Raw genomic sequence first — 27,389 nt, forward strand, 5'->3', positions numbered from 1 at the left:
CAATATGGGAATTCAGAGTCTTAGTAAGAAATTAAGTATGAAGATATGAGTGCCACAACCTGGAGGAAGACATTCTTTCCAGAACCCTTCAGCAGCCCAGGGATCCATCTGCTATTAAGGGAGTCCTACAAGTGGTAACATTTTTCAGATATGTAAGATGTGATTGTATTTGAGGCCCATGCAAAAATGAACTGATTTATTTTGAGGCATGTAAGGAGTTCCCTAGTTTCTGTGCTTTTTCACCTCTCCTAAAGTGCAGGGATAACTGTTTGCAAAAGCATCAAAACAGACATGCATTTCTGATAGCAGACCAGCTGCTGCCTTGTACACCAGAAAACACACACACTTCATCAGAGCAAGAAAGCAAGTGACATTTCACAACTATAGTGAAGAATATCTGCTGAAAGAATGGCATTAGAACTCTGATAGTTTTGTCACTTCTTCGACTCATGAGGGTTTTTTTGGTTGCTTGAATCTGAGTGACGGACAGCAGTTAAATTCTGTTAACAAAGCTTTATAAGACTGTATTAAAAAATGCTAGCGTTTGCATGTGAAACTAAGAGCGTGGCTTTACTGCTTTTCAGAAAATGGTCCCTATTTTTTCCAATATTCTCCAGTATTCCACATGCTACAGCTACATGAATTCCTCATAAGCACTTCCAGAGCAGCCAATGACTTCATTGTAAAAGACAGTTCCAGCTACATAACCAAACACCAGCTCTGAAAGCCAATATTTAAGTTAACAGCTCAACACAAACCAAAAATCCAGCCATTCAGAGAACACTTTTCACTAACTGGCACTGAAATTCAGAGCAATTTCCATTTCATTGAGACCATGTCAGTATCAGTTTTATGAAACAGACAGGAAAGTGAAGTTTCCATTGCTCCTAAGTGTAAAGATTTTCTTACCATTCCAATTTTTTTCCCCATGTGTGCTCAGACTAAAGATGGATCACCTCCAGGTAACACAAGCTGTCTTGAACACAGTGTTAAGCAGCTTCCTATTACAAGTAGGGTCAGCCTAGTGTAAGAACTTGGAATGCCCTACAAATTTCTGTTGTTTAGGCTTTTGAATGGTAGTCCTTTCCAGATTCAGATACTCTACTGAAAAAGCAGTCTTGCTTTTCATCCCTGCCAGTAGGATTGTTCCAACGTACTTGATAGAGCTGTTTGTGCAAACACCATGCAGGTACTGCAGTGGAAATCACCTGGGTTAGTTTCGCAATTTTTAAAAATTAGGCCACCGTGGAACTTGTTAAATGTTTAATGCAAAACCTAGAACTAACCTATCATCTATTAGATCATTTAAATGTGCAAAGAATGAATGTGCCTTTGAACAATTTACAACAGTTCAGAACAACAATTCAGAAATATTAGATGTATACATAGTAAAAAAACAATATGCAAAAGTGCCATCATGTATTTATTTGAAAATTTAATTTAATTGAAAAAATTTAATTAATTTAATTGAAAAAAATTTGCTCCAGCTCAGTTCAGGATAAGTTTTCACAGACAGCTGAAGACAATTGTTGCAGCATTTTTCTGATGGTGAGAAGTATTTCAAATACAGTGCTCCATTCAGAATCAGTGAGATTCTCTTGTCCAGATGTCTCACCTACGGGGAAGCCAGCATGCAAGACTGTCAAAAAGTATCAGCTGAAGTAGTGCACTGAAGTCAGTCCTCACTTGCTTAACCTGGGTTAAAATCTGAAAAGGCTTTGCCAAGACAGCCTGACTTTGCCAAACCAGCAGCTGCTTTACTGCTTCTTCATAGTGACAATCATTGGGGGAAAATAAACAGACCCTATTTTACATAGGCTTCAGACTTCCAAGAAACAGAAAGTTCTAAGTGATGGCTGGACCTCCAAGGGTCCCACTCAACCCAAACTGTTCCATGAAGAGAAAAGTTAGATATAGACCTTGCCTACGTAAGAACTTGGAATGACCTCATGAGCAATGTCCAGTTAGGACACACAGATAGGTATCTTCCCTAACATATTGAAATCTAATGGAATAGCAGTATCAGCACTGCCATTTATGAATTCAACATTTATTCTTGTCCTTCCTAAATTATAAATTTGGAAATGCAATTACTGTAACAATCATTTCATTGTACAGAACATCACATTTTGGCTGACCTCCAACTTTGGTAGAACAATCAAATGTTTTGGATGATCAAAGGAAATAAAGAGCCAAATTGACAAACAGAATCTAAGTGCTCTTCAACTGGGACAGACGTTACCAAACGCTAACGAGAAGCCTCATGCCACTGCCATGCAAGTAGCCAGGCCCTAAAATTTGTAAGAGCCACCATGGTTTCCTTAAGAACACCTGAGTAAAAGAGGCTGAATGCACATCCAATACAAACACCTTTGCATGGAACACAGCAGCATTTCACTTTCTGTATGTTTGGGCCAGATTTATAGTTTTGCATTCTATTATATATACCAGAAGGGTTTCAAAAAGGAAAGTCTGCTACTTTTTCTCCTTGCTCACCAGATTTCACCCTAACCCTTGATGCAGCATAATGCAGGAAATATATTCATAGAACTTCAAAATGAGAAGACATTTTCATCAAGCCTTCCATCAGCTTTTGCTAATAATTGTTTTAACCACAGGAATTAATGGGCATAGAGGAAAAGGGTATGACATAGAGTTTTTAAACAGCTGACAGATACTGGTTCCATTATTAGGACCTGGAAGAAGAGAATTAAAAAACCAGTTGCTCCCTCCAGGCTACTCCCCCACCCCCAATAAAGGTGATATAGACAAGGAATGGAGGGGCAAAAAAAAAAAAAAAAAAACAAAACAAGTGAGAAGGAAAAAAATCATATAGGGTGAATACCTTTCTCCACAACTCTAACTCGGATTTCTCCTGGTTTGACAACAATGTCAGGTGGGTTCTTGACATCGCAAATGTACGTGCCGTTGTCCCGGAACTGCATGTTTGATATAGTGATAGAAGCATCTTTCTTGTTAAGATCTCCAGCCCAAGTGATCCTGTCTTTAAATGGTATGTCCTTTCCAGGGTATGACTTTCCATTAGAGTAATAGAAAAACTGCAGTCAAGGAAAAGAGGATATAAGAACAATCCAATTAGCGATTACGGAGCTACCGTGCTTCTCTCACTGTTACAGCATTCTCCCAGTGCCAACTGTGTTATACACAGCCAGCAGCTGAAGTTTTTCTCCTCCTGCCTCACCACTTCAGTCTGCCTTGTTGCCTCTTGGTCACGTAACCATGCTTGTACCTCAACCATACCAGCACAAGAGACTGCAAGTTTCAGTTTTCTGTTGGTTTTGATTTGTTTTGTGGATGGATTGGTAGGGGTTTTTTTTCTTTTTTGCAGACAAGGAGGTGGGGGAAAGAAAAAAAAACCTAGTAACCTGGTAATAATTGAAGGATAAAACAGCCCTGGAACACAGCCATCAGTCTTTCAGGCACAAGAAGCTGCCTGCATCCTAGCAGAAAAAGGATATCGAGTTTCCTATCTTGTGTTTTGCTGTTTGTTACTTGCAACTAAAGCACAGCTAAATTAACATGCAACACTCTCCCTTCCTTCCACCCCCTCAGAAAATCCCATGACCAATTTAGAGGATATCTAGCTGTTTTCTAGAAACCTTCAGGTAACTAAATATAACCGTTTCCCAGTTTTTAAGTGACTAAGCTGCACATTGGCTCTGCACTCTCTATACATGACCAAAAATCTTTGAAGAATAAACCTCTTTAGTACAGACTAAGGAGAAACCGAGTATTTCCTAACAATACCTTCCCAAAATTGCAATTTACAGCAGTAGAAGTGCATTGACTTCTACAGGACAACTCTGCTTTCCAACACATGGGATACCCTAAGAGAGGCATCAGGGCTGCAGGAGAATTACAAGAGCACATTCTTTCTTAATTGGACATCCTGCAAGACAGCAAGACAAACCTAATCAAGAATCAACCTGAATTCCCTTCAGTTCAGTCTCCAGAGAATGACGAAAGAAATTTAAGACAATATTCCAGCTTCCTCTTTCTCCTGCCTTATTTACAAACCAGTGTCTCTGCAACAGAGCAGACTGCCTACAAGACAGTCATATTTCCCTTCAAGTCATCTCCTGTCCCTTTTCCCTTTCCTGCCCTTGATCTCAGGCTTGCTATTCCAACACCGTCTCTATCAGACCTGCGCTCTGAGTATCAGGCCTTATCACTTGGCAGCACAAACCTTGTCCTGATCAGGTATGTGCACATCATGGCCATCTGTCATGCTGCAGTCAATCTTGTTTGTTGTCTACAGATTAACATAAATCCAACAAACTATTTCATGTGGTAGGAAGTTGGCAAGCACAATGCTGTCAACATTTTGGAGGGACTCTGCATCAGTCTGCAGCTTTTCCAGCTGGATTGTAACCTTTAACACAGCAGCACTGCATTAGCACAGGGGAACTCATCCCACTGGAAGTCTGGAAGCCCAGAGGCAGATTCCTCAGCTCTCTAGATGTTCTCCCCTGGGGAAGGAGAAATCACAAAGTAAAATATGTCCTGAAACACAAGCTAAGTGATTCAAGCCATCCCTTGCCTATGGTGGAGTGGCTTAACATGAGACTTCTTTGAACATGTGGTGAGGGAAGGAGACAAGCAGGGGAAGCTCCCAGTCCAGTCAGCCTCACCACATGGCCACAAGATTGCCAGTGTGATTCTAAAGGGGCACAGGACCATCCTTGTCAAGAGAAGCGTGGGCTTAGCTCAGACATAAGCTGACCATGAGATTGATCTTTCAAACTCACACCCACCAAGCTATGCAATACCATGACTTGAGCTCATAAATAAACATCCCCTCTATACCTTCCCCAGACCCTCAAAAGAAGCAGGGAATCAACATCAAATTGTGCTGGGTCACTTCTGCTCAAAGATAATTTGCTTTTCTCTCAGTTGTGCTGATAGCTACAGCCAAGTAGAACACCTGAACTGACTTCAAGTCCAAAAAAAATGTTATGTGCTGAAGCTGTATTCCTACAACTGGACAGCGATGCAGAAAGGGAATGGCAAAACAGGATATATGGGGAGCGGAAAACACACAAACAGATGGCTTCTCTTCACCCATCCTGTTCCACACCGGCAGGAAACGTGCCCTACTTCCGTAAACTAATGCCCAACTACTGCTTTGGATTCCCAATGGGAAGAGCTCCCTCTTCAAAACTAAGTATTTATTTCACTGAGATTCAGAAGCTCGTTCTTCAGAGCTCTATATACTTAGGAAGATGGTTTTGACCGTCTCTGCTCTGAGCATTGAAGGGCTCCCAGAGTTTAAATGAGCTCATGCCTGTAGCAGAGGGAAGGAGACAAACACAAACAGGCTGAGCAATCTGCTGTCCCCACATCTTCAAAGCTGCCCCACAGTTCCTTCTTCTGCTTCCTCTAAATTCTCACTCAGGACAAGGAACAAGAAAGAAGCAGAAGTGTCTGAGGAGGAAGAGGAAGAAGACAGCTATCAACCTACCAAAGCCATTTCTTTGAACATTCACATCCAAAGGATCTGAGCCTACTTGGGCCCAACATACAGGAAATGAGCAATGACAAATATTTGCCCAAGTTCCTTGCTAGCCTGATTTTTTACTTGTCAAGTAACTATAATATGAGGATGTAACTGCTTACTGATTTGAGCTATTTAATTCTGTTCTGAAACCAGGGAGACTGGTCTTACTCTAAACCCTTTCAAACAGAGGCTATACAGCACACAAGCAAAATAAACAACAAGCACAATACGCAGTGTAACACTACAATTACAGTGGTAATTCAAATTCTGTGACTGCAATATTCAGTCAAATGCCAAAGGATAGAGGATTTACAAGATTCCTAGATGCTAATCTACTTCATATGATGCCATGATGATTTTTTTGCCTTTTCTTTTATATACCTTTTATATATCCTTTTATGTATCCTCAGTGCTTTTAGCATGCGTACTTGTAATTCCTTAAGCCTGATAACTTAGCACAGTCCTAATATTCCATTAAGCCAGGAGACCAAACATCCTGGAGGCCTCGCGGTTGGGGCCAGAAAGTCCTATGCTACCCTGAGAAACCAAGGTCTTCTCTAGAACACATCCTGTAAACCAAGATAGGCCCATCCAGGGGGGAATTCCTCAGGATGGTGGGATATCACACTATTCATTTAAGCTTCTCAGTGGGGAATCTTTGATAGATATGCTAATTTGCAAGGCCTATGAATTGTATACATGATCTATCGTGTGTGTGCATTTCAGCGCATTCCACCTGGAAGTGGTGCACCCTAAATAACATACATAAATATCAAGGTAAAAACCCCTTTTCCCTTAAACCGTGTTTGGTTCTTAATTTTAAGACCAGGGAAAGGCAACACATACATACAGCTTCCATACCAACACTCCTCTCCTAAGACTATTTTGTCTATTTTGTGGTCACTGCACACTCCAGTCTTGGCAGAGATCTAGCAGACTGCAGTATTTTTATACAACTCCAAAAAAGCCCCCTAAAATCACAGTGATGGAGACAAGGCACACGGAAGGAGGCCCCAATCCGTATTTGCTTGCTCCTTAGAACCAACTAGAAGACCACTGCTCACCTATCCCATCCCCCCCTCCCAGGTCTGCTCCCCTCCAGCCATTCCTTACTGAGATACGAGTGGCTGCTCCCTCTGGTTGAAAGCTCCAGGAGACAGATGCTGCGCTGCTGATCACTTCTACGGATGTGAATGTGCATGGGAGCTTTGCGTCCGTCCCGTTCTCCACAAACATCTCCTCCGGGGTGTTGACCTCTACTGCTGATACTAGGACTGCATGGGAAAGGTGAAGAGAAGAAAGAAGGATAACAAAAGGCATCAGTGCTGCTTTGAGAATCAGGAAGTTCACATCAGACTGCCTAGAAGGGGAGAAGAGAAGAGGCATCAAAAACTCCTGGACCAAGTGTTTGCACAGACATTGCATTATACCTGCAATCGAACAAGTACAGAGCAGGCCAAGTATATATTCACTTCTCCTTCCTTCTATTATCTGTGACAGGATGTTTTCCACTCACAGATGTTTCCTCTACAACACTTTGTGGAAGTAAATTCTATGGCGCAAATGATGAGTTTAAAACTTTTTCGTACTAGCTGACAGCAGACATTGTAATAGTTAAGCCTCATCAGAGGAACTAACAACCTGGCCCAGCTATTACTCAGTTTCCTCTCTGGCACACATCTTGTTTCCTATCTCCAGTTTTTCCTAGCTGTAAGTAAAACAAAAGCTCACCTCCAAAAAGCTGAGGATCAAACTTCTCTTGCTTCCAGCTATGCCATCTACTCCTGCTCTCTGCCATGCTCCAAGGTCTCTATCTGCACGGCCTCATAAATAATCACTTGGTTATAGTTCAGAAGCATGAGAGTAGTTTAATTTTTTTCTATCTTAACTTAAGCACAGTCAAAACAGCAAGCAGGCCACAACCACCCCCCAAATTTAAAGTAATCAAGGTTAATATTGTGCTTGTACTGGTAGTTTTCCTAACAATAAGGTAAAATTCATCATGATTCCAAAGACGTGTTGAAGATACTGTTTATCTGGCACCTTCCAAACTGCCAGTGTGCTATTCTTATCCAGAATTAAGCAGATACATCTCATTCAAGTTTATGGTGAAAAACAAAGCAGGATCTTGTGACATCACAAGAGAATGTCTGTCAGGGCTCATGTCATATCCACATGAAAGCAAAAATCTTGTCAAGTCAGTGTGGGTGGGTGCACGTGTGATGTGTGTCCCTGATACTTCAAACGTAAGTTTTGATTTTTATTAAACCATGATTTTCAGCATAGAGGTGGTAACAGCAATCTACTTCCATTCACAGGATTCTATGTTTCTGGGCTCCAGTACCTTAAATCCCCTTGTTAAAAGAGGAGAACAAACCTTTCTGCTCCATCAGTACCTCAGCTGGTTTGTTTCTCAGCTTTGAATAAAGAAGCTCAAAGTAGACAAACCAAACAGAAAGATGCAAGTCAAAGACTGCTTAAATAAAAAGAAAGAAAATAAAAACCCTCCTACATTAGTCCTTAAATCATGAGGTTTGTGCTTTTAGCCAGTGAGAGCAACCAGCTCAGCAGCCTTCAGAAGATGGACAGCAAAGATCTGACAGAATGAGTACGCAAGCATGGATGGGAGAATTGAGCACACCACAGTAATTGCAATAACCAAAACCAGAAGAAACCACCAATCATTAATTCTGCTGTTCAGAGTCCACACTGTTCACTTCCAAAATTCAGTAACTCCTCAGTCCCATCAGGTTATCTCTGACACCTCAGACTCTCTTGTCATCACTGCTCTCATTTCCAAGAGAAAAAGAACCCTAAAGGGGTGGGGAGTAGGGGTGGTGAATTTTCATAATGATGTTCTATCAGAGCTTCCTTTCTCTTGAACATACTCTGACTATGGGCCAAAAAATATTCTTTTCTAAAACAACTACCAAATATTTATTTGGAACATACAAAGACTCCTAGCAATCAAATTAAATTAACTGAGAGCTGCTGTGCTTTATGTATTTTTTCCAGCTAATGGTGTAGAAAAGAGAAATAAAATAAAATAAAATCCATTGTATTAAGTCCAAACCACAGAACAAACCTCCCTTTCAAGCACAAAACAAGCAAGATGCCCTCAGTATTTGTGTAGGAAGAAAAGAGCCTGCACAGACATTGTCTGCTTGTACATGGTACAGAGAACTCCTTGCCACACACAGGCAGTGGGCAGTACAGATCTGCCTAATCTAAAGAAGTCACTGTTCTAACTCACTAGAACTGTAGTGAAGCAAAAAAAGAAGAAAGAAGACTTCTCCCTACTTCTTCCCTAGTATGGGAAGGAAGGAACTATGTAATCCTGTACAGATATTTCGATCAAGTTTAATTTTCATCTGTCCTATTGTTGGCTCAATTTCATGTTCTTCTTTGCTGATTTTCTCCCCTCTGCCTCTTTCACTGCTTCAAAAATATTCTTCCTGCTTCTGTTGCCTTACAGCATGAGACACAGGCTCCTTAAATCATAACCTGACTGTTTGGTAGAGAGACACTGACACAACTTTTGTCAGTTTTCACCCTCAGCCCTCTAATCCCATACTTTTACTGATATGGTTGGTGGCTGTTCCCACTACCTTGAACTCTTTGGCCTCCTCTGTCCTAATAAAATCCACATGGATCATCGCCAGCTCTAGCTCTTTTCCTCCTCTTTCCACATTTATCAGGATTACATCCACCTTCCAGCTCCTCCATCTATTTAAATATTTCAGTTGGAGAAAGTTGAGTTCTGAGTCATATTTCAGTCACACTTACCCACTGCTCTATTCCTCAAGCTTACCCAGCCTTAGTTTCTCTCAAGAGGAAAAAATTATCACAGGAGACTGTCTGAGAGAGAAGAGTGCTTTAGGAAGGGAAGGTCTGCAAGGTACATAGGGCAAAAGTAAATATTTGCTCTTCTCCCATGCATCCTCCTTGATCCCATCACCCTGTCCTACTGCCCGTAGCCCCAGTATTTCCTTCTGAACATCTCATCTGGCCTTCAGCTGCTTTTCTTCTTTTCAGCAGAAAAAATGCTTCTATTTTTCTCACCTATCATCAAAATAATTTAGGAAAAACCCCCACCTGTGCCTCTTCAGCCATTTCTTTTAAATCCCTAGGGTTGTTTGAGCAGTTTTACTCCAACAACAAGAACTCTCTCTAGCTCCATTTTCAACCACCACACTTCACTGAAAACTCTCCATCCACAGCTTCCTTTTCAGACAATCCTCCTACTCTTGAAACAGGACAAGGCACTCATATTCTTACTAACTTACTAATCTTCCTTACTAATCTTTTCTTATTTTTCCCACCATGGATCTTCATTCTTCATCAACACTCTCTCTATTCTCAGGTCTCTCTTTCCTCAGTATCTTGCCTCAGAGATATCATCTGCAAAACAAGTTCAAGCTCCCATCACAGCATGGACTACTCAGATCTGCATCTCTGCTCAGGATCTGTCTCCTTATGTTCAAAGAACAGCCTCAGTCTGACATCTTTGTCAATGCTACGTTGTCAGCTCACACTAAACAGGACAAAAGCACAGTTCATTTCTTCCCCCAGAGCCCTCCACAACTGCTTTTACCACCACACACCTGCCACATGTCTCTCCAACTCAACACCTATGCAGCACCTCTGACTCTGAACTCTTCCCAGGTCAAGGCAGAGTCTTTCAGAGCTTCCAGTCACCTGTTCAGCCGACACCAGACTAAAACCTCCAGTTTGTACCTTGGCCTTTATTATTGTCATGTCCTTTTTGCTCTGGACAGATGGACAGTAACAGACGAGTAAGTACTGCACTTCCTGGTAACCAAGCTGCTCCAAGGGTGACCCCAAGAAGAGGGAGACATCACATATGCCAGATCACTGCTTCCTTCCATTAAGTGACTGTTGACAATGGAGTACTCAACACATACTTGCCCAGAGCAAGCATTATTCATTATACAGCATTGCTACCGAATAATCAAATTTATTGACTTGATACTGTTTCAACTTCCTTGCTGTGAATGAACAGGACCTTCCTAACTGTGAAGGTGCAGCTCTCTCCAGGAGCTCACACAGATCAGAAGATGCAGAGCTGCTTGCCTTTCCTGTAAACCACCACCATGTCTGCCAGGGTACACAAAACCAGTGACAGAGCTTTCAGATAATGCAGCCTTGTCCCAGCTCACAACCCCCAGGCACTGTGCCATCACTGTGACTCTTCAGAATGGCAACCAAATACTGCTCTGAATCACCCCTGTGGAAGAAGCCTTTACAGTTACCAAGCAGCAAAGTATGGAAAGATAAGATCATTCAGAATGATAGCAAACAAGCATTCATAACCACAAGAGTTTGCATCTAGTTAGTTAACCAAAGTGTGTCATTAGCTTTCAGTGAGGCTAAGGGCGGCCAAGCTTAATGTTTTCACCACAGTAACATGAAGGACTGCTGCACTGCACTGTTAAGTGGATTGAACTGATTTCTTCGAAATGCAGTACAGCTTGATCAAAAAATTCTTAGAGAAGATGCCCAGTTGCTGTCTCCAGCACACTGATGGGAATTCTCCTCACAGGTGTCCTCTCCAGGACATCTCTGTCCAGCTCAGCTGAGACTGGCTAAGTCACACATGCTGGCACCTTGACCTGCACAGGAGACACAGCCTCCGTGACCTTACAGCTCAAACCGTGGGTCCTTCCTTCCCCTTGTCCACTGCTATGAGTGCTTCCATTCAGAGCTCGATTAAACACAAAGACATCCACATCATGGTCCAGTCCCCTCCCGAAACAATGTACAAGGTCAGGAGTTGACACAGAGGGTTACAGAGGCTTACAGACATTCACCCAGGCATGGCACAGTACTTTAACTGACACCAAGCACCCATCCCTGTTTCAGTATGAAGAGACTCTTGTCCCCAACCACATTATAGTATTGGTCCCATCCAAAACTTTTCAAATCCAAACTGTAGCACCTCCTCCTAAATGCTGTCCCTCAGGCTTGGCAGGATCTGCTCAAATCCTGCAAAATCCTTTCACTTCCTTTGAGCCCTCCAAAGCATTTGGTAACTGCATCTGTATAAATCCAGCAGTGCCTAAGCTGCCAGTGTTTGGAGATCAGTGCCTTTTGAAACTGAAGTCATCTTTTCCTACTTGTACTTGTATCCCCTGGTTGCTTATACTTGCCTCATAGTGATTAAAAAAAAATATTTTGGGCAAGAATTGTTTTTATTCTATATTTTTTACATAGAAATATGGTTGACCATTTGGTTTGGTAGCATATCACAAAGAAATCCTTCTGTGCACCTAAGTTTTACACTAATTAACACATAGCTAATTAAAATTTCTTTGTAGACCACCGTTTCTACTGAGATCATGGATCCAATGAAAATGTTCTGTTAATTAAGGCTATGAAGACACCAAATAAACTCAATTCCCCTGGATTCAACTCAGCTTGATCACTAGGAGACCTAACAAGCCAAGAATGCAAACAGCTAACACTGTAATCACAGGCATCTTATTTCCACCAGCACAAACACAGCCCACGTGGAAACTTTCATCAGATTGCTAAATACTGGATGCTTATGGCTGCTACAGTTCCCATCCTACACCAGGAAGAGTGTTACACGCCCCTCCTCTTGAAATGGTTAATCATCAGTTTATTAATTAATACAAGCAATTTGCTTTGCTTATCTTAAACACACCTGGTAACACAGCCATGTATGCAGTTTATAAATGAAGTCTCTTATGGATGAAAGGTCTTGACAAAATGACAGAAAATTCAGTGTATCAATATGTTCACTCTGGTCTCCCTAGCAGCCCAGAAGTTTCATCAGAAAGGAGGATGTGGTTTTTTCTAATGACTAAGGGTCATAAGTCACAAAAACAATATATACTTGAGAATCAGTCCTTTCACTGAGATAATACTCTTACTCAATATCAAGTGGCTTGTGAAACACCTACTGTTGACAGCATTCTCAACTACAGCTGCATGGCATTTAGTTCTTTCTCCCACAAAGCAGATTCTCTGTACAGTCAGCATGAAACAACAGCAACCAGACCCCTACAAAACATCCCAGAAAACCAGAACTAAGTTATGGTCCCCAACAGCAACTACAGGCATTTATGTCCCCACAGACCATTTCTTCACTGTGCATAAAACACCTGGTGGAGAAACCTTAGCTTTCCTGCCTGAATAGACAGTAGACATGCCAAAATTGTTCCTCTGAAACTCCACGAGATCTGTTAAAGCATTCAGACCATGGACAGAATTTCCACACAAAGAATTCCTTCACATCATTTAGCCTTAACAGAGAAGTAGCACCCATGCCAGCAGTTCCACCTAGGAGCAGACCATGGTGCACTTCATAAGGACAACACACAAGTATTAAGAAGCCACCTGTGTCCAGCCCCTCACGGAGACTCTCCCTGCAGCCCCCCTGTCACCACGACCTTGATGTCTGCACTCCATACATTTACACAGGACACAAAGCAACACCAGCTACAGAAGTGATGACTATACAGAGTCACACCAACCAATCCTGACGTCTAAGTTTCAAAGCAACAAAAACTAAATTCCATTGCCTCAAAGGAAGACAGAAGAGTTTAATTTCATTCTCAAATACCAATCCACCGGAACAGCTCTCAGCTGCTGCCACAGCACCTCCCCAGGTTGCCAATCTTGTCAAGTAACTCAGGCTGCTGGAGGAAAGAGAGCTTCCTGTCTCCAGTAACACAGCCGGTCCTGCAGCACCCTACATCTCCAGGAATCAGAAAGCACAGCTGTGACACCCAGCCCATGAACACCTACCACCTCCTGTCACCATGCTGCTGGAAACCTTCATCCCCCAAGCAGAGACAAGCATCTGCTAACGCAACATTTGCTTTCTCCTGGCCTCTTTGCACATTCAGCTAAGCTCTGCCCGACTCAACAACGAGGGAAAAAATAGCATCTTGTCACCCCAAGTGAAAAGAAAGCAGTTTCATTGAGAAGTCTTAAGCAGGCTGTGGCTAAGCTGTCAAAGCAGACAATAACATCCATGTATGTCAGCCCTGCATACCTCTGTGCACCTACTTTGACAGGACTTAAAAGACTAAGACTTTAGAGTCGCCAAACTTTGGTGCCTCCTTCTCCTCCCACACTGCAGTCAGTTTTTGGCGTGTTCTCCTCCATATGACGCAGAGCTGCTCATTGTTCTGCCAAGGAGCAGGCAAAAGAACCTATGCTGAGATTTACTTTCAAAGCACAGAAAGAAACCAGAAATGAAGAACAAGCATGAGAAACACCCAAGGATGCCTGAGCTCCCTTGCCAGACAGGCCACAGATTTCTTGTTCAGTCCTGAGGAGATAATTTCCCTGCTGTATCACTCATCTCATAAAACAGAGATGCTTGTAAAGGTGCTGAGAACCATGAACAAGTAAGCGGTGTAGCTGCATGGCCTCATACCTCTATTACAGGATCAGTCATACGTCAGGTTTGGGCAGATACTTAGTCTTGAGGCAAGTAACTTCTAGTTGCTTCTAGTACTTTTCCCTGGGGATCACAAAGCAATACTTCCCTGCCTATGCTGCAGGCTGGGACACAAATCAGGAGCTCAGGTACTTTCCAAACCACACATCACATTTTTCTGTTCAACAGCCCTGAAGTGGTTTTCCTTCCATGCCCAAGTAAGTTTACAAGTGCTCAAATCCAAGTAAACAGTTCTTGTTGACAAAGCCAAACCAAAAGAGTGGAGAACTCAGCAGGCAAGTTATGTTGTTCAAAGTGCAAAGGGTAACTGGAACAGCTGATGGCAGCTATTCTACATCTAATCTTGCAGTACTAACAGAGTCACTAACAAACACAGCACATTATTTTCTGGGCACAAGGAAAGATTCCAGAAAATGGGAACTAAGATTACAAAAAGGCAGGAAAGACAGAAAAGTCTCCTTGAAATACACCAGGTTTTTCCCACAAATAGTGGCTTAACTAAAGAACTGAGAGAAGCTGGGTAGATATGCTCAACACATGGCAGAGAGAATTAAAAAGCATCCCACCATCACAAGCATTTCCTAAAATTGCTATAGCAATCTACTAAAACTGTCACAACTACTAAGGAGATGAGAGTATTAAGGATCAGAAGTTGTAGACAAAAAACACAACCAAACAGCAGCAAAGCCCAATCCCCCTGAAGTGGACAGTAGAGACTGACATATTGCTGGCTGGAACAAAAGCTCCCCTCCATGCTTTTTTTCTTTTTTTTTGGTTATTAATACTATCTCATGTGAAACTATGTTAAAAATACCAGTCATGTTGCCAACTGTTGATGGCATGCAGCATCTTTTTGACAGAATCTATCATTAGCAGCATGGGAACTACCAATTTCCAAAACAAACTAGGCAGTAGAATTTAGTATGTGCATACATTGATTTCATGAGGAGCTACAGTGCAGAGCCTACATATCAGACATAAGAAGCTGCCCTTTTTGCGACCCTTTTACAATAATCAATCCACAAAGCTGCAACCAACTCAGTGACAACATAGCTACACACACCAAGAAACATCTGCAAAAGCTGCACTTTGAACCATCCAAGGTATTAGTAGCATTCCATGAACAGTCACTCCCACCTGTCATCATTCCTGAACCAGAATTGTGTCCATCTCTTGCAAAGTATTGCTATTTCCACCAGCCTGAAAGGTGAGCACAGGATTTTTTCCTGTGTACAGAGAGACTTGATTACAACCTATTCAATAAAATCCCGCTACCTAACTGAGCAAGAAGATAAGAGATAGATGAAATTAAGTCATCCAAGTGATTACCCTCCTCAGCTAACAGGGTATTCATGCAGCCAATCTGTTCTGGTGTGACTAGAGACTTACTTCAGCAGTTCAAGCAAATCCAAAGCCCTTGGAGGACCATATTCCTTAGTGATCCATGGACTGCTGAATGCCTGCAGCCAGCTCTGGCACCAAGCTTGCAGCAATCTCACACTTACTTGCTAACTGAATTGCTGAGCAAACTCACAACCGGCTATAACCTGCAGCAGCACAACCACAAAACCAAAAGGAAAAGCCCATGCTAAATATTTCAAAGCGTTGTTTCACAGGAATTTGTCAGTGGTGGTGCCAATTTAAATAGCTCACATGCACACTCAGAATGAGATGAATCTGATCAGGAACTAATCTGTGTTCAAAACAGCCCTTTCACCATTGTTTTCTTTTAAACCAGACCAACACCCTAGCCCAGTCCCCTGTATACTGTTTTGTACAACTGAGGAGGGTTAGAAAGGACCAAGCAGGACCTGATTCAGCTGGTTCTTCCCAGGAATGCTTCTCTTTGGCGAAGTATTTATGGCCTCCCTGGCAGCACACTCTACATCACTTTCCCAGTTTACACATGTGGTCATTTGCAGAGCCATCCTTGGACTGGAGCAGCGCCTTCATCCACACCTGACTTTGTCAAGCAGCAGGGTAAGAAGCATCTCCGTGCAGCCATCATCTCAACACCTTCCACAGTGAAAGCATCAAGATCCTGCAAGACCTTGATCTGAAAACATCAAGACATAGTAACCAGATTTCAGAACTCCTCCTGTACATACAGCTTTATGGAATTTATTACCAAGAGGGAGCCCTGTTCACCACCTTTCACTTGCACATGTTACAAAAACAAGTTACTGAATAACAGGTGGCTTGCAGCCAACTCTAAACGCCTCCAGCACTGGCCATTTCACCCACCTGGAGATGACCTGCCCTGATTTACCTCCATCTCATGAAGTGAAATGTGCCAACAGCCACCACTGACAACTGCTACACTGCCCAGAGCTTAACCTTCCTTTAGGGATCAGCATCTCAGTCTGACTGGAAACACTGAAGGGTAGGGTATAACCAGTGTTTCAGGGCAAGTTCCCTTCGTGCCCCTTAACACCATGTGTGTAAAACATCAGTAAATGCACCACAAAGCATCTTTTTCTGCAGGGTTGGAGGAAAGAGAGTTCACAAGAACAACCACAGCCTTCCTGTTTTCCTAATGCACTTTAAGCCAAAACCTAGCAGCAGCACCGAGTGGAAAGTGCCAGCTCAACAGATACATAAAAATGCAGAAGCTGAAAGGCACAGCAGCCAAAGGGAACAATATACAAGGACTGTGGGCTAACCCCAGCAGGCAGCTCAGCCCTGCACAGCCCCTCGCTCGCTCCCCCTGCTGCAATCAGGGACAGAGCTGGGAGTGTAAAAGTGAGAAAACTCGAGGGCTGAGATAAAGACAGTTTAATAGGGAGAGCACAAGCCATCACCCACTGCTTCCATCAGCAGGCAGGTGTTCACCATCTCCAGGAAAGCAGGGCTCTGTCAGGTGTAACAGTGCCTTGGAAGACAAATGCCTTGGAATTCCAAACAGCCCCCTTCCTCCTTCTTTTCCCAGCTTTTATTGCTGACCACGACTTCTGTGGTGCCCTCCCAACCCCTCGTGCACTCCCAGCCCAAATGCTATCAGGGAGGGGTGACAAACAAAAAAAGCCTTGGGAGGTGTAACCAATGCAAAACACCGTGGTCAAGGCTCTTTTCACCACAAGTCCAAAACTTAGCACAAGTTCCAAGCTACAAGGAAAATTAACTCTGTCTCAGCCAAAAATGAGTACCAATACAAATACAAATCTCATATAAACATTTTCAAGTAAAAAAAAAAAAAAAAAAAAAAGGCTTATTCAGGACAAGTAACAGAATGGCCCTTTAAAGATAAAACAGATTGGGAGGAAAAACTGTATTTCAACCTGCTCAGCAAAAAATACTGATGTTAACCCTGGCTTAAGGTGGATTGCCACATCTTCTGTGCTATGGGTACTGCTTATTGCTAAACCCTAATCTGAGTAAACACTTGCTTTTCCACATGACTGCTCTTGGAGATAACACTGAATCACTGCAGTTAAAAGTTCCCCAAGTCTCTTTGCTAGCAGCAAAGCCAGTTCAGAACTTCTTGTCCTCTCCCGGCACAGCGCTCTCTTATACAAGACGTTCACATCCTCTCCATTGTGCTAATCACTTCTTGTGGGGTTCCACTAACCCAGACCAGCAAAGTAATAAAGACAAACAAACCACACACAACAACAAAAAAAAGGATATATGCCATAAGGATGTAAATGTTGTCACACCCAGAGCTTCCAGCTTTCTGATGTATTCCTAGGACATCCTGAGTTTGCATTCAGTAGCTCAAAAAATGTATTTTCTTGCATACAAGGCTGTTTATTTTGTTGATTACATGCAGGTGGTGGAAAGAGCAATGTATGCCACACACGATCAAACCACATCACATCATATCACACTTGGAGAACTCCCACTATGGCTGCTAATAATAAGCTTTGGATAGATGACCTGATGATGATCTATCTATATGGCACTTCTCCAGAAAAATAAGTCTTTAGAAACCACTCAGACCAAAATCTTTCAAAACAAACAGTACAAGACATCTGCCTTATAATACTAGGTTTCATTTTTTTGGTCTTCCATCTCAACTCTGTATGGGACACAGGACATCCACCACCAGTCTGGACAAGGTGGGTCCACAGACAGGCAGTGGAATTGCTGTTTAATACAATCAGTTTTAATTCAGATAACAAGTAACACAGCCACGCATGCTATTACTTACACAGAGGCTGAGACTGTTGGATGGCTGGGGCCAAGAAGTATCTGAACACTTTACCTCATTTTATCACCAAAACATTAAGGTACAGACTTTTCAACATATTCAAAAACTACTTGCTGCTGCTGCAAGTGAGGTGAGCTGAGAGGAGTTTATGCAGCTTTTCCCTTTGCAGAACCCACTGAGCATTGCAGGCAAGGAAGTCTTCCTACCTGCAGCATCAGTGGGCTGAGCTTAAAAGGACTAACAGCTTCTGACGGGGTGAATACAGGAATTCTGACTAAACCTGGCACAAGCACGAAGTGAGCATTGCAACCCTGACTTACACTGTTATTTTCAGGAAACATTTCAAGCAGCAACTGAAATGGGCTGGTGAGTTCCAAGCAGTAATAGGCACTTGAGCTATTTAACATCTCAATACTCTGCTTGTTACTGACCCATGTGTATTGTGCCCACAGTGCACTTGTATGAGTGTGTATCAAAGGGGTAGTAGGAGAAAATAAATTTTAAAAAAGATCAGGCTTTGTTGGTATCAAAAAGAATAATAAGAAAATATCTAGACATTTTTTGAGATTTTCAGGAGTAATCAGGCACCACCCTAATGTCAAACACAGGCAGGATACCACTTTAAGTCATACTTACATGGCTTACAAATGCACAACTGCAAAATAATCCATTTTCTTTATACTCTTGGCTGGTTGTTCCAGGCTCACTCATGCACAGAAGAGATTACACCTAGATTAACTACGTATGCTACAAAATGTCCACAAAATCACAGACAGCACATTTGACAATGATCCTTCATTCTTACAAGTAAATGAAGCAACTGGGTTTTCAGATGACTGAGCATAAAGAAGCAAGATGAACTCCTAACCCACACACGCAGGAGCACACAAGAAAATAAGCCTAGAATTGTGTTATCTGTGCTTAGCTGTGAAGCAACCGGGCTTGGCAGAGCAGGTTGTGGTGTTTAATGGGGCCTGCACAGCACAGCACCCTAAGCAATATTCCTGTCTCACTGCAGGTTATTGGCCACAGGAACAGACCTGCCAAGCAGCATATGAAGAGGCAGAAGAGCAGGCATGAGGCATGGCAGCCACGTGTGCAGCACATCACCCAGCTACACGTTACATCTGAGCGAGGGAGCAGCTACAGCCCTCTGCAAACACCACGTCTGCCCTTGCCAAAAAAGGCAGGTTTTGATTTCTGAACCTCTCATGAGGTGAAAATCCTGCATAAGGAAAGGGAATGGGAAAAGGGTCCTGGAAAAAACATCAGGAGCCAGAACGACACAGGGAAGAAGAAATGCACAGCCCTGATTACCCAGGACTCCTTAGCACCCCAAACTCTGGGGAAGGTCATCTTTTCCTCCCCATCACCAAACTCCTTTGAGTTCAAGAGGTAAAGAGCCTGCACTCTCATCACTTATTCCCATGCAGAGATGTAGACCTTGCTTTTCACAGCAGACAGGAGGATTAAGGATATGCAAGGAGAGAAGAAGCCAACACAGGAAGAAATTCAGGCCTTCTACAATAATCTACTACTCCCACCTACCCATAGCATTACTGTAGCTATGACCTTTTGTTGCAGTCAGGGGAAATATGATTCCTTCTTCTCTTGTCTCCATATGTATTTCCAAAGAGCTCAGTTTTACTGTAATCTATGCATATTTCACATCTACCTACTTAATTCTACTGTCTCTGAAGATACACAGCAAGCCTTAGCAATCTCTACCTCTTTATTGCAAAATGCAGTCATCTTAAATGCAAACAATGCCCTTTGGAAATAGATTTAGGAAAAGGAATACTAATAGGAATTAGATATTAGGAGGAAGTTCTTCACTGTGAGAGTAGGGAAGCACTGGAACAGGTTGACCAGGGAACCTCTGGATGCTCCATTCCTGGACGTGTTCAAGGTCAGGTTGGATGGGGCTCTGAACAATCTGGTCTAACGGAAGACGTCCCTGTCCATGGCAGCGGGATTGGAACAAGATCATCTTTAATGTTTGTTCCAACCCAAACCATTCTAAAATTCTATGAAATACATTTTAAGTTCCTTACCACTCAGCACAGTGTCTTAATAAACTTCTTCCCAGACAGACTTACAATTTTACAGTTTTCCAGACATATGAACTGAGGAGGCTTCTTTAATGTCTCCTACTGAAGTACTTCACGAAGTTTTACCCACTAAGCAAGTGCTGCCAACCCAAAATATCCATCACTGGATATTCTGGGTATATGTGTACTGGATAGTCCCTCACTGTCCACGCCCAGCATCTACACACACTGAGCTGGCATGGGAAATGTGCACAACTTTTCGTGTCCAACTGATGTGTGGAACCCTCTGCCCTCTGAGAACATGAGCCTCAGCAGATTTAAGCATCACTCCTGCCATTCCTACCACTCCACAGCCTTGTATTCCTCACTCGAAATATTCCAGAACCATCTGGACGCAATCGTGTGCCATGTGCTCTGGGATGACCCTGCCCGAGCAGGGAGGTTGGACCAGATGACCCCACTGTGGTCCCTTCCAACCCGACCTGTTCTGTGATTCCGCACTTACTCTCCACCTATACGAGTCATAAGCGCATCATCTGACTGACATAATTCCCCCTCCACCCAAATACTTCGCCACTGACCGAATCAAGTCATTTACCACAACACCAGCGTCCCCATTCCTCGGTCACCCCGTGGCTCTCTCAACAAAGGCCACCGGCGTCCCCGGAGTGAAGAACCCATGGTGGTGCTGGGTCCCAGGCTGGGCTCGATGATCTCAGGGATCTTTTCCAAGCTAATGGATTCTGTGGAACCAGCGCAGATACGGGGCCGCCGCGCATCACTGCCCTGGCACCGCGGCACCCCTTCCCTGCCCATGCCGGCTCCGGAGGCTTTGTCCCCGGCACACCGACCCTTCCCCCGCCGAGGACGGGGCTCCTCGGCCGCCGCCAACCCGGCTCCGAACCGGGTGGGCAGCGAACGGCACAGCCGTGCCCTGCTCGCGGATCCGCCCTCCGCCCCGGGAGCGGGATTAAAGAGCTGAACCGGCGGCCGGCCCTCCCTCGGTCCCTCGGTCCCTCACTCACCGGCGGTGAGGGCGGCGGCGATGATCAGCAGCCACGCCGCGCAGGGCCGCCCCGCGCTGCCTCCGCCCGCCGCCATCTTCCAGCCGCCGCCACCTCCCCGCGGCGCCCTCATTGTCCGCCCCCGGCCCCCGCGGGCCCGCCCCCGCCCCCTGCCCCGCCCGCCCATTGGCTGCCGCCGCCGTCAATCACACACACCCCCCGCGCGCCGCTCGCCCCGCCCGCGCCCTGCCCCGCTGCTCCACGGGGATTGGGTAGAGGAGCCATCAGTCAAGGCCAGAGAACCTATGGGAGCAGGGAACGCGCTGTTCCGGCCCCCAGCCGGGCGCGTTGCTGGCGCCCCCCCGCGGCCGGCGGGCGGTGCAGCGGGGGGCGCGGGCGCTGCGGGGCCGCTCCCGGCCGGTGCATCCCGGGCGTCACATAAACGCTGAATCACGGAATCACCCACTCAGTGAGCCTGGAAAAGACCTCTGAGATCATCGAGCCCAACCTGTGACCCAACACCGCCATATCAGCTAGAGCACGGCACTGACTGGCACGTCCAGTCTTTCCTTAAACACCTCTCCAGCACCTCCCCTGGGTAGCCCATCCCAATGTTTCATCAACCTTTCTGTGAAAAAAATTCCTTCTGATGTCCAGCCTGAACCTCCCCTGGTGCAGCTTGAGGCCACGTCCCCTTGTCCTGTCAGTGGTTCCCTGGGAGAAGAGGCTGAACCCCACCTGGCTCCTTTCAGGGAGTTGTAGAGAGTGAAAAGGTCCTCCCTGAGCCTCCTGTTCTCCAGGCTGAGCCCCCTCAGCTCCCTCAGCCGCTCCTCGCAGGGCTGCCTCGGGCTCTGGCGCTGTCCGGCAGCTACCCTGCAGTGCGGGAAGCTTATCCAAATGCCTTTGGAGGCATGGTACCGATGGGCCCAGCTGGCACTGAGCCCATCTGCAAATAAACCGGCAGTCACTCCAGGGGAGTTGTGCTTCCCGTAGTCAAGAACACCACAGGAGCTGTTCAAGGACCACAGAGGTTTGATGACTCTGGTGTGGTGTGCTGTCCCAAGCACTCTCAGCTATGGAAGTCCCCTGCCGTGCATCACTCGGCCCAGTTTCCAACAGGGCAGTGACAGCAGGAGCAGATCACAGTGCTCACTTAGTGCCCCAACCCCTCTGCCAGCCTTGAGTTCCCCCAGGTGATTGTTATGGTGCCGGTTTGTCCCAAGGGAAGCGGGAGAGCGCTGCTGTGAGCTCTGAGCACAGACAGTGGTGGTTCCTCCTGCCTCCACAGAAGTCCTGCCCGTGGTTCCCTGTTAACTCAGAGAGCCTGTTTCGGCCTGCATTGCCTGTAAGCACAGGCTCCTGCTGAAGCTCTCCTGCTGCACCAGTCACGCAACCATCTTTGCCTTTCGCCTGAAAATACCTGCTTGGAATTTCCCTCGGCTTGCTGACTGGACTCCCAGCTGTTACACACCACCTGAGACCAAGCTTTCATCCTTCCCTCTTCCTCCTTGCTTCTGAGAACCTCTTTGTTGTGCCGTGTTTTCCCAACCATGCATTTTAAAGAAGCTGCACAAGCTGAGTCATACCTCAAGGCTATTGCTCACTGCATCCCTGAGCCTCCAGAGGCCTGCGGGGTGCTCTGCTCCTGCCCAGTGCTCCATGGATGCTGGTCCTCTCCCAGATGCCTGTGCCACCAGTTTCTCTGCCACTCTCTGGCCACCTCATCACATCTGCAGGTGAAAGAGGCCACAGGAAAGGCCCACTCCCATGTGCCACGCTGAGGAGGGTCATGACAAAGCAACCTCCTGCAAAAACATAGGCAGATTATTTTTTTTTCCAGACACCACCTTACAGCTCGCATGGGATTTAAAATGTAACAGTTTATGCATCCATTATTTATACCCTAGGGGGAAGCTCTGGAGCACGTTCCTCATCTAACTGTTGTATGTGTTTTCTAGAAACCCAGACTACCAGAAATCCAGGGCACCGCTTGGGAATAAATACCAACAACACAGGCAACTCTTTGTATTGCAGGGAAATATCACCTTGTTTGGTTGGCACCTCATTTGACTTCCCTTGGCGGTGGGTCTTTAGCCAATTCATCAATATCCCTGCTTTCCAAATGGAGCAGAAACTGATAGGCAGGGATAAGCTTTTCATTCCAAGCCCTTTTTGCCTCAATACTTCCTCAGAGCTCTTCTTTCCCATGGAAACTCTGCCCAACCTCACAGCTCTCCCAGGTGGCTGGAAGTGCTCTTACCAGCATGGAAGCACCTCAGCACCCAGAGTTCACTGTTTATCTCCAGGTCCTGCAGTATTGCACAGTTCAAAAACGTTCACTCCTCTGAACAGGCCGAGCTTCACCCTTCTAAGCTTCACCCTTCTAATTTTTCCAAGACAGTAGTCCTAAAGGGGTTTTTTTTAATATTGCATTTTTCTTGTTCTCAAATTGACTGTCCTTCACAGAACTCACATGTTCCCTTTTTGTGTACTAATAAACCTGATCGGGCCACAGGTGCCCCTTACTCACACTCTCCCTCCCCTGACAGAGCTGAGATCACATTGCCACAGGAACAGCCCTTACTGCCCTGTTTGTTGTGTACTAATACAGATGTTCACTACAGAGAACATCTGGTGGAGTCTCTGGTCTACTTACAGCAGAACATTCTTTATCCAGATAGATATTATCAAATTATTCTCTTCTGCTACTTCCAGAAAGGAAGTAGGGTGCTGGGACAACTTGATTTGTCCTGAGGAACATATATTGCATCTTCTTCCTTCTAGCTGTGTAACTCTACCCTGTCTAGTGACAACACTGGTATTTACCAAATTTCTTAGAAATTCAACTCACTGAGCTGGTGGCAAACTGATTTTTTTCAGTCTGCATATGAAGAGCTGGGATTTGTTACTTCTCTTCCTGCTGAATCCATTCCCCCTGAGGCAAGCAGCAGTGACAGGGCAGGACTGCTCAGGCCACAGCAGCCTCCTGGCAGGCTGCTGTCGAGTTGCTCAACTCGTTTCTGAGCTTTCTCACACACAGTAACATCAGCATTCAGTCTCACAACAGAAGGAAAAACACTTTTCTTCTTTTTTTTTTCTTTTGCTTCTGCTTATCACAAAAGGAATATCTAAACCTGTGTGTATCATTGGGGAAGATGTTAAACACAGTTTTTCATGGCTGTTGTTTATGTTAGAAATTCAGACCTTTGTTTTCCTACTGTTTTGGAGAGGCCTCTAGTAGTTTGCCACAGAGAGCAAGCAGGATTTTGATGTTATAAAAAAGGGGTAATAACTTCTAGGTAGAGAAGCAAATATATTCAGACTGATTTTACATTTTTAATGGTTTTGACTGTTTTCTCTTTAGCCTGCATCTCTGTACATCCTAGAGGAATTGTACAGTAAGATATGCACTCCTGAAAAAAAATCCCACCCAAAACACTAATTTTGAATTAGTAATAGAAGAACATGAGAGAGAAAGAAAGAAAGAAAAAAAAAAAGGCTCTATTTGTACAAGAAAGCATTGGGTGTCTATTACAACGTTATTTTTCTTCTGCAAGTTGGGAGAAACTGTGACTAGTGGATAATCCCAATTCATGTTTACTTGGTTAACTAGAAATGTGATTTTTTTTTCAAAACTCAAGAGCTGGCAGCAGCACAGTAATTGCATATTGACCTTGAAGAGTTTGGGAACTATTTGTCACAGAGTCACAGAGTTGTTTGGGCTGGAAGGGACCTCTGGAGATCATCCAGCCCAACCCCTCTGCCAAGGCAGGGTCACCTATGCAGATTACACAGAGAAAGGTCCAGGTGGGGTTTAAATGTCTCCAGGACAGGAGAATCCATGCCCTCCCTGGGCTGCTGTTCCAGTGGTCTGGCCCCTTAGCACAAAGAAGTTCTTCCTCATGTTGAGTGGAACTTCTTATGATTTAGTTTCTGGCCATTGCTCCTTGTCCTGTCACTGGGCTGAAAACAGCCTGGCACCATCCTCCTTTGAGATATTTATATATATTGATGAGATCCCCTCTCAGTCTTGTCTTCCATAACTCAGCTTTTCCATAATTTGATTAAGAAGAATGTCTTGGGTCACGCACTATGCAAGGATAAGTGTTCTGAGGAAAACTTAGGATGGAAAAGGATGGGAATGATGAGCTATTCCAGTGCTGAATGGATGCTAAGGAACAGTTTCAGTCACGAGTCTTCCTGATAACCTTGATACATAAGAAAGCACATAAAATGGAAGCAATTTGCCTTCCCGTCTCTCTCTCCATCTCTCCAACTTCTTGGAATATACTGGAATATAGGCAAAATTAGTGTAGCGGCTGTTGCTGTACGGAGGCAAAAGCCAAGGTAGCACTGACCTCTACCCTGACCAGCATCAGCGTTCAAAGACTCTCTATTTAAGCAGGTCTGCATAAAATCATCATCTGCAAGTTAGGAAAGTAACGTTGCCACTACTTGGCTGCGGTACAGCTTGAAATTATGGAAATGAACCACGAATTTCCCCTCATCGCGCTGGGGTTTGTGGTCTGGCTGTCGCGGTCGATAGCTCGCCACGTACGAGCAGCTTTTGCACCCACGGGGCGACAGGGCTGCCGCGGTGCCGGGCAGGAACCCGGGGAGCGCCGGCAGCCACAGGAACAGCGCGCGTGCCCCCTCAGGAACAGGGAACGCCGCGGGAATGGGGTCGGGCCGGAGCTGTCCCGCGCAGCGGCTGCGCGGCGCCACCGAAGCGTTCCTGTGCAGGGGAGAGGAAAAGCCTCTCGCGGCGGCTCGTTGGTCTAGGGGTATGATTCTCGCTTAGGGTGCGAGAGGTCCCGGGTTCAAATCCCGGACGAGCCCAGTGTTTTTTTTTCTTTAATTTTCTTCCTTCTCCGCAGCAGCGAAGCGAAGGGACACGCGCGGGACCAGCAACGAGACCCACTCGTTCCTTTTTAGCGCAAGAAAAAGCGTTAATAACTCACCAGGGAGCGGCCGCTCCTCCTCGTCTCGCAGCGGGCGTCGCGACTCCCATTTTTCCCAGGCAGACCCCCGCCTTCCCCCTCACCGGGACGGCGCTGCAGGGCCGCTCCTCTGCGTTCCGAGCGGCTCTACCCGGGCCGTGCCGCCCCAGCCCCAGCCCCAGCCCCATCCCCGCCCCCGCTGCGGGGGAGCCTGAGGCGCAAAACCGCAGCAGGGCCCCGCGGCGGCAAAATAGGGAGCGCTGCCGCGCCCCCTCCTCAGCGGGCTCGTCCGGGATTTGAACCCGGGACCTCTCGCACCCGAAGCGAGAATCATACCCCTAGACCAACGAGCCGCTCTCTGGGTGCTCTCCCAGCTCGGCACTTCACTGCCGTCCCGCCTCCTCCCGGCCTGGCCGCCGCACCACGGCCTGTGCGGGTCTGCTACCTGTGTGGGTCTGTCCTTCCCAGCCAGCACCGCACTGCCAGCGGCTTTGCCCAGCGCTGCGGAGCACATCGCTGCTCTCCCGAACTGCGGGGCTTGCGGCCATTTCTCCCGGCTCGCCCCCTCCCTCCCTTCCCCGGGTAATCCCTGGCCTCGTCCTTCCCCCGACCCTACGGCTCTGCACGTTAGCGGTCATTCCGCGTCCCCGCGGGGGGAGCAGCGGCCCCCGCGGCGCTCCGCTCCTTTCCCCCGCGCTCCCGCGCTCATCCGAGGGGCGCAGGAACAACCCAGCCTTCCCATTCCAACTCCCATTCCCACTCCCACTCCGCGCCCGCGGTGGCGCTGGAAGCCGGGCGAGCGAGCTCCCAGGGGATCGGGAGGCGGGGGAATAGGACCCCCCCCCCACCCCCCCGCGGCTTTGGTTCGTCCCGGGCCGCGCCGTGCGCTGCGCCCCCTGGCGGCGCCGGGCGGGTGTCGCACCACTGCCCTCGGTCCCCGCGCATCCCGGGTGTGCGCGGGCGCTCCCGGGGCTGATCCACGGGCAGGACAAGCACCCACGGGAGCCACAGGCATCGCCTTTGGGGTTCTGAGCCCACAGCACCCTCCTGGTTCAAATCCCGCTTGTCCCTGATGTGCTCTGTCCTGCTAATGCTTCCTGTCATCCTCATGTTTCCATGCCTCTGCATCCCAGACTTTCAAAAAGTCCTATTCCTCCCTATTCCTCAGTAGTTGCTCTCTCAAATTAAAATGTTGAAGTCCTAATGCCAGTGGAAATCTCACCCCTGTTCTGTCTGCTGCTACCAGCTGCCCATGCTTCCTCAGCTTCTTC

General features: G+C 45.9%; 1 protein-coding gene and 2 non-coding genes across 9 annotated transcripts in view; 1 reads left to right on the forward strand and 2 right to left on the reverse strand.

The window, feature by feature from the left end:
• The window catches only part of MPZL1 (myelin protein zero like 1), a 33,485-nt gene extending 12,184 nt beyond the window's left edge, over window positions 1-21,301 (reverse strand). For 4 of the 7 annotated variants that reach the window (XM_039555963.1, XM_039555933.1, XM_039555953.1 and 1 more), the window contains exons 1-3: window positions 21,200-21,301; window positions 6,632-6,792; window positions 2,846-3,059 (exon numbers count right to left, since the gene is read on the reverse strand). In XM_039555963.1, coding sequence (XP_039411897.1) covers window positions 2,846-3,059; window positions 6,632-6,792; window positions 21,200-21,275 — 451 coding nt within the window. In that variant the 5' untranslated portion in view covers window positions 21,276-21,301. Of the gene's footprint in view, window positions 1-2,845; window positions 3,060-6,631; window positions 6,793-7,249; window positions 7,332-15,362; window positions 15,450-15,784; window positions 16,051-21,199 lie in introns of those variants that run through there. The other 3 variants (XM_019285952.3, XM_019285953.3, XM_010399462.4) reach the window with 3 other exon arrangements.
• A 4,644-nt stretch (window positions 21,302-25,945) lies between these two features.
• On the forward strand, window positions 25,946-26,017 carry TRNAP-AGG. Its single transcript has one exon. It is a non-coding gene; the product is annotated as a tRNA-Pro (tRNA).
• Window positions 26,018-26,399: 382 nt separating this feature from the next.
• TRNAP-CGG lies at window positions 26,400-26,471 on the reverse strand. Its single transcript has one exon. It is a non-coding gene; the product is annotated as a tRNA-Pro (tRNA).
• Between the last annotated feature and the right edge of the window lie 918 nt (window positions 26,472-27,389).

Source organism: Corvus cornix, chromosome 1 (genome assembly GCF_000738735.6).
Source record: "Corvus cornix cornix isolate S_Up_H32 chromosome 1, ASM73873v5, whole genome shotgun sequence".
Taxonomy (NCBI): Eukaryota; Metazoa; Chordata; class Aves; order Passeriformes; family Corvidae; genus Corvus; species Corvus cornix.